A 6,963-nucleotide genomic window follows, 5' to 3' on the forward strand; every position below is an offset into this window, starting at 1 on the left:
TATTGCACCGGGGAAATGGGACGGTAATTCTAATAAAATAATCAGGACGGACCTACTCTGCGTTTTCATTGAGTCCCACTGCGGTAGTCAACGGTCCCGTCTCTCCGGTTCTGCTCGTTCACTAAAGCGAGACCTCCCTGCTTAATCTGTCGTTCCGTACCTTCTGTCCTCCGCTGGCCGGCCACCGTCAGCCTCAGCACCTCAGCGCTCCGTCCTCCGACCCTCCTTCATCACCCCGGCGGGAGCTGGCCCTCACACAGTCACCTCTGTCTTGCTGTGGGTGGAGCAGCTCTTGTGCTGGGTGTGGTGGGGGTGGTAGTAAGGGGCAGACCCCTGGTACTCCTGCTGCAGGGCGTGGCCCCCCGCCGTGCCCCCGCGGTAGGCCCCGGCGTGGGGCTGGGTGAACAGGTCGGGCAGGTCTTCTGTGCTCCGCTGCCTCCTGGTGGAGTAGGCCATCCTGCGGGAGGAGGGGTACGCCCCGCCGCAGGGGATGGAGGCGCGGCCGGGCGCCGACGCCTGCCTCCGGACCTGCCGGCCGGGCGGCTCCCAGGCTCTGAAAGCCGAGCTGGAGATGGAGGCGGGGTGGGAGGTGGCCTTGGGCAGGTGGGCGCGCTCCAGGTGACCAGAGGGGACGGAGATGGACAGCAGGGCGTCGGGGGGGGTGCTGGCCGGGAGGAGCCGGGTGGAGGAAGGACTTCTCTGGGTTACGCGGCGGCGCGGCGGGCGGCGCCGCCGAAGCCTGGTACTGAGAGAAGTCCATCAGCGGGTAGCTCCTGTAGTAGTGGCCCGCCGCCGTGTCCGCTGGGGAGGGGGGGGAGAGTGGGGGAGAGGGAGGGAGAGGAGAGGGAGAGAGGGAGAGGGAGAGAGAGGGAGAGGGAGAGTGGGGGAGAGGGAGAGAGAAAGGGAGAGGGGGGGAGAGGGAGGGAGAGGAGAGGGAGAGTGGGGGAGAGGGAGAGAGAGGGAGAGGGAGGGAGAGGGAGAGAGGGAGAGAGAGGGAGAGAAAGGAGAGGGAGAGTGGGGGAGAGGGAGAGAAAGGAGAGGGAGAGTGGGGGAGAGAGGGAGAGAGAGAAAGGAGAGGGAGAGAGGGAGAGAAAGGAGAGGGAGAGTGGGGGAGAGAGGGAGAGAGAGGGAGAGTGGGGGAGAGGGAGAGAAAGGAGAGGGAGAGTGGGGGAGAGGGAGAGAGAGGGAGAGGGAGAGTGGGGGAGAGAGGGAGAGAAAGGAGAGGGAGAGTGGGGGAGAGGGAGAGAAAGGAGAGGGAGAGTGGGGGAGAGAGGGAGAGAAAGGAGAGGGAGGGAGAGAGAGGGAGAGAAAGGAGAGGGAGAGTGGGGGAGAGAGAGAGAGAAAGGAGAGGGAGAGTGGGGGAGAGAGAGAGGGAGAGAAAGGAGAGGGAGAGTGGGGGAGAGAGAGGGAGAGAAAGGAGGGAGAGTGAGGGAGAGAGGGAGAGAGAGAAAGGAGAGGGAGAGAGGGAGAGAGAGGGAGAGTGGGGGAGAGGGAGAGAGAGGGAGAGTGGGGGAGAGGGAGAGAGAGGGAGAGTGGGGGAGAGGGAGAGAAAGGAGAGGGAGAGTGGGGGAGAGGGAGAGAAAGGAGAGGGAGAGTGGGGGAGAGGGAGAGAGAGGGAGAGTGGGGGAGAGGGAGAGAGAGGGAGAGGGAGAGTGGGGGAGAGAGGGAGAGAAAGGAGAGGGAGAGTGGGGGAGAGAGGGAGAGAAAGGAGAGGGAGAGTGGGGGAGAGGGAGAGAAAGGAGAGGGAGAGTGGGGGAGAGAGGGAGAGAAAGGAGAGGGAGGGAGAGAGAGGGAGAGAAAGGAGAGGGAGAGTGGGGGAGAGAGGGAGAGAAAGGAGAGGGAGAGTGGGGGAGAGGGAGAGAGAGGGAGAGGGAGAGTGGGGGAGAGAGGGAGAGAGGGAGAGGGAGAGTGGGGGAGAGGGAGAGAGAGGGAGAGGGAGAGTGGGGGAGAGGGAGAGAAAGGAGAGGGAGAGTGGGGGAGAGGGAGAGAGAGGGAGAGGGAGAGTGGGGGAGAGGGAGAGAAAGGAGAGGGAGAGTGGGGGAAAGAGAGGGAGGAAAGGAGAAGGAGAGTGGGGGAGAGAGAGAGGGAGAGAAAGGAGAGGGAGAGTGGGGGAGAGAGAGGGAGAGAAAGGAGGGAGAGTGAGGGAGAGAGAGGGAGGAAAGGAGAGGGAGAGTGGGGGAGAGAGAGGGAGAGAAAGGAGAGGGAGGGAGAGAGAGGGAAGAAAGGGGAAGGAGAGTGGGGGAGAGTGGGGGAGAGAAAGGAGGGAGAGTGGGGAAGAGAGAGAGGGAGAGAAAGGAGGGAGAGTGGGGGAGAGAGAGAGGGAGAGAAAGGAGAAGGAGAGTGGGGGAGAGAGAGGGAGAGAAAGGAGAAGGAGAGTGGGGGAGAGAGGGAGAGAAAGGAGACGGAGAGTGGGGGAGAGAGAGGGAGAGGGAGAGTGGGGGAGAGAGAGCGAGAGAAAGGAGAGGGAGAGTGGGGGAGAGAGAGAGGGAGAGAAAGGAGGGAGAGTGGGGGAGAGAGGGATAGAAAGGAGAGGGAGAGTGGGGGAGAGAGGGAGAGTGGGGGAGAGAGGGAGAGAAAGGAGAGGGAGAGTGGGGGAGAGTGGGGGAGAGAGAGGGAGAGGGAGAGTGGGGGAGAGAGAGGGAGAGGGAGAGAAGGCAGACCAGAATGAAAAACAGAAGGATATAGTGTGAAGTCATTAAATCAAGAATGTAAAAATAAAAAGAGACATAGTTTGAAAGAAGCCCTAAACTGCAACCAAGAATGAGAGCAAAAGTGAAAATGGAAAAGAAGAATGTCCAATACATCATTAAAACAGTTTAATTGAATGGTATGTAGGTCATGAGCATTTATATCCGACAACAAATACCAAATCATGAAAAGGCAAAAGCCTATAGGCTTGTTATTAACTCTAGGTGGGGTTTTTTGGTCTATTTGTCTGATGGTAACCTGATCTGACCCTCATTATGGGACATTGTGTTGTTTTTCTTCTAAATTAAATCTGCACTCGCCTGTTGCAGATCAGGCCAGGATTAAAAATCCACTTCTTAACAAAGTAGAAATGAGCTGATTCATGTCCACGTGGATAGCTGTGGTTGGTTGCTTCAGTGAGAGTATGCAGCTTTTTCCCATAAAATTCAACCAAGCATGCTTATTTCATAGTTGTACAACATTGTCTCTGTCTATATCTTTGGGTTGTTTACTGCTAGAATCTGCTCATGCTGGGAGAGGAGGCATTTATATACCACTGGGATGTCAGTAGAGATCAAGGGGTAGGAGCAGACACAAGATGGGGGTGGAGGTTTGAAGGCGATCCAACATGATGGCCAGTGATTCAGGTGACTCCTTAAAGGTGAAGCTTCTTGCGGGAAGATGTGCATGGTTCCAGGGTAATAGATGAGTTTGGTGTGTTTGGAAAGGGTGGCTAGTACAGGGGGAGGCAAGGCACGTTAGCACTCTTGAAACGCAGGTTCACTCATAGTGCTGACAAAGGAAGGAATCACATTAAAGGACAATCATCCAAAAAACATGAAGGACGATGCTCGGTCAAAATGCTAAGTCAAATGCTAAGTCATATGTATTTCTAGGGGCAGGTGTGTCGAGACACACAAACTAGCTCCGCTGTACCAGTCCAGACCGTTGTTTTTCCAAAGGGCTGTGCATGACAAAATGTCTGCACTATATTTGGTGGCATCTAGTTTCCCCTTTTAGTTTTTCATATAAATGTTTTGTAAGATATTTAAGGGAGGATACAAACAGTTATTGGATTAGCAAAAGGGGTAATTCCTCAATACCAGCGTTAACTGAAACAAACTTCAGTTGAACTTCCAACCATTATTATTTATTAAACCAAATATCAATATTTTAAAAAGCCTCACCTCAACCACGATAACGTGTCATCAGGCTTCCCCTTGTGTCATCAATCACAGTAAGATATATTTCATATTCCAATTCAATCATTCAAAACATTCCTGGTCCAGATAGTGTGTGTGTGGGACGTTAGCTGGTACCAATGACTCCACACGCCACCTCTGATGAAACATGTGCTTTGTTAGGCTGTAATGACTTATAACGACAGATATACATATCTAATAACTTTCTTTCGAATTGGCATGAACAATACAAAATGAAAAGTCTCCCTCTAAAGTGAGTGTGTGCGTGGTTTGTGTAGGTAGTTTGTGTGCAAGTCCTTGGTGACGTTCAAATCTCGTGAATGTCCTAGATTGCCATTGTAGCCACTGCTCCAATACCTTTCTGGAGCAACCTGTTTGATACCCTTACCAAACCCACCGGCTGTTCTCTAAGTATCGAGTGAATTCCAAATGACTTACAGAACAGTGAGAACTCTTCTTTGGTACAATCACCACCGTTTGCAAGTCCTTCAGTGAGACTTTTACATTACCAGTGAATCGTAGTCCTGACTAAACCATTTTCTGTCCTCCTCCATGCTAATATTATTCAAAGGAGGATGATATTAGAGGGGCTGGGATAGCTCTCTATTTTAGCTCCTCCGCTATCCCAGTTTGTCCCCAGAAAGGCTCCACTGGACCAAAACACACTGGGCCCTTCACGCCAGCTCCCAGGTCACTTTCCACTCGGTTGTGTTGTGAATAAACAAATAGATGTTCCCTTCTGAACAGGAGGGCACGTATAAACACTTGCAGGTGCGACTGAAGAGGGACTTAATGCTGGCAGATAGCAGTGGGGAGTGTTTGTAGCTGTCAGTTGGAGGGGTGGCTCGGATGTTAATTCAGCCATCTCCCTCCTATCCCTGAATAAACACAACTGATTCTTCTTCTTTTTATCTATCTATATATATATATCCAAAACCCTTCAGCCTTGCCCAGGTAAACAGGTGATACATAACAGGTGAGATAACGAGATACAGGAGGATATAAGCCTCTGCTCAGGTTCTCCTCATTTCACCTCAGGGGGAGAGAGAGAGGGGGAGAGAGGGGGAGAGAGGGGGGAGAGGGCCTCTGCAGGGCCCCAGACTACAGCATCTTATGGCAGCTTCTTTAATATCACCTTTCGCTCTCCCTGGTGGGGAGGCGTCCTACATGACAGCTCCTGCGCCCCGAACCTTCCCCTGAAGGTCACCACGCCACTCGCCCTCAGCATCACACCTTGTGTGGGGCTGTGTGTATAATGATAAATAAAGTAACGATAAAAATTAAACCCTCATCTCGCCCACAGGTTTGAGAATGGAAAGGTTTGTATTTGTGCGTGCTGAGGCTCATCATATCCACAAGTTTAAGAATATATAAGGAGGCATCACTCAGTGTGTGCGTATTTGTTTTACCTTGAACTCAAAACGGGATAAAGGGATACGCCAAGATATTGGTGAATTGGCTTCTGCCTATCCTAACCAGATTCAATGTAGTTGTATGATTTCAAAGTCATTGTGTGTCCAAAGGGAGTTTGCAGGGTTAGCATTTTCTTTCCGTTAGCTGCTTCCATTGACTTGCAGAGGGACAGGAACCTAGCTCCTGTTCCTTGGAGGGGAATACAGTTGTAATCACTTTCCAAAGATTTCCCTTCTCTTCAGAATAGTCGCTCATTAAAAATGAGTGCCAGTAACAAGCACACAGATGATTTAGCACTATTTTCGCCCCTGAAATAGTAATATTATCCGCTGCTTCAAAACGCCAGTCCTGCTGGGACATTTCCTCAAAACTTTGCACAATGTTCAAACCACCCGACTGCTTTGTGATAATCGGAAGAGGGTCTACTCTCATATTTACATTTAGGGGATTATGCTGCCGCTTTTATCCAAAGCGACTTGCAAACATTCATTCACATATTCACACACACAACCACGCGGGGCGACAGCCAGCTCGTCAGGGTGAGGCGTCTCGCTCAGGGAACCCTCGACAATCAGCTACGAGGAGCCGGGAATCAAACTAGCAACCTCCAGGTTACCCGTCAACCCGCTCTACTTCCTGAGCCGCTGTCGCCTCATAGGATGGAAGCTGTGTGTCTTGGGAACATCGGACCCCTGGCGCGACCGAGTCGTACTCCGACCAATGAGTGGACCCGAGAGCTACTTTCGTCGTTTTCTTGTTATTAAAATCACATGAGAATGAAAAGGATAAACTATGAGTGGATAAAAACCTGATTCATAATAATAAAAATCATGATATTTTGTTTGCTCGATCACTGATCAACTGATCATCAGGTGATTGTTAATAATTTGGCCAGCTCTTTGAGTTGCAAATTCCCGAGGGAAAGCTGCCTTCTTTTCAAATGTCTTACTAATTACGCTAAAAGAGATGTGTTATAACATTTGCATGATCACAGAAACAATAATAATAGCAAAAGCGTACAATAATTGCGGTGCACCGACGTGACACTGATCAGCAAAGCGGATCATAAAGTGAGCCGGTGCTCAGTAACGCTTTGATGCAGTGTGGCAGTGGGGTAAGACGGGCAAACACCACTTGACAGATATCTCGCTGTCAGTATGGCTGTGTGTGTGACTGTGTGTGTAAAAGGCAAACACGTGTTTGTCCATGTGCCTACCTGCGTGTGTGTGGAGTGTGAGGGTACTTACCCACGGCCTTCAGCGAGGTGTATTTGTTAAGTCGCGCCAGGCTGTGGTTACTGTGGGGGTGGGGAAGAGCTGGGCCAAATGGACCATAGGCCGAGTTGTTCAGATGGTACTGCTCTGGAGAGAGAGAGAGAGAGAGAGAGAGAGAAAGTCAGGTCTGGTAACACCACATCTTACTACTATAATAGCAGGCCTGTCGCACCAGTTACTCAAGTTGGTCATGTGCGCATGTGCAAAGCAGCCTGCAGCTCACACACACACACACAGCACGCGCGAACGCATTCATACACCGCAAGCACTCACATGCACACCGCACACACACACCGCACACACATGCACATACGCACGAACATACACAGAAACGCACGCACACACTGACACTCACACACCGCAGCGACACTCACCCAAGTAAGACG

At 51.7% G+C, this 6,963-nt stretch overlaps 1 protein-coding gene across 1 annotated transcript in view; it reads right to left on the reverse strand.

Annotated features, from left to right (window-relative positions):
- Positions 1 to 252: 252 nt before the first annotated feature.
- Positions 253 to 6,963, reverse strand: part of LOC307090284 (protein shisa-8-like) — a gene marked incomplete at both ends in the record, with an annotated part of 24,124 nt that continues 17,413 nt past the window's right edge. Inside the window, 3 exon segments of the mRNA XM_079756861.1 lie at positions 253 to 645; positions 647 to 801; positions 6,551 to 6,664. Of these exon segments, the coding sequence (XP_079612987.1) occupies positions 253 to 645; positions 647 to 801; positions 6,551 to 6,664 (662 nt within the window).

This window comes from Pollachius pollachius (assembly GCF_949987615.1).
Source record: "Pollachius pollachius genome assembly, chromosome: 19".
Classification (NCBI taxonomy): domain Eukaryota; kingdom Metazoa; phylum Chordata; class Actinopteri; order Gadiformes; family Gadidae; genus Pollachius; species Pollachius pollachius.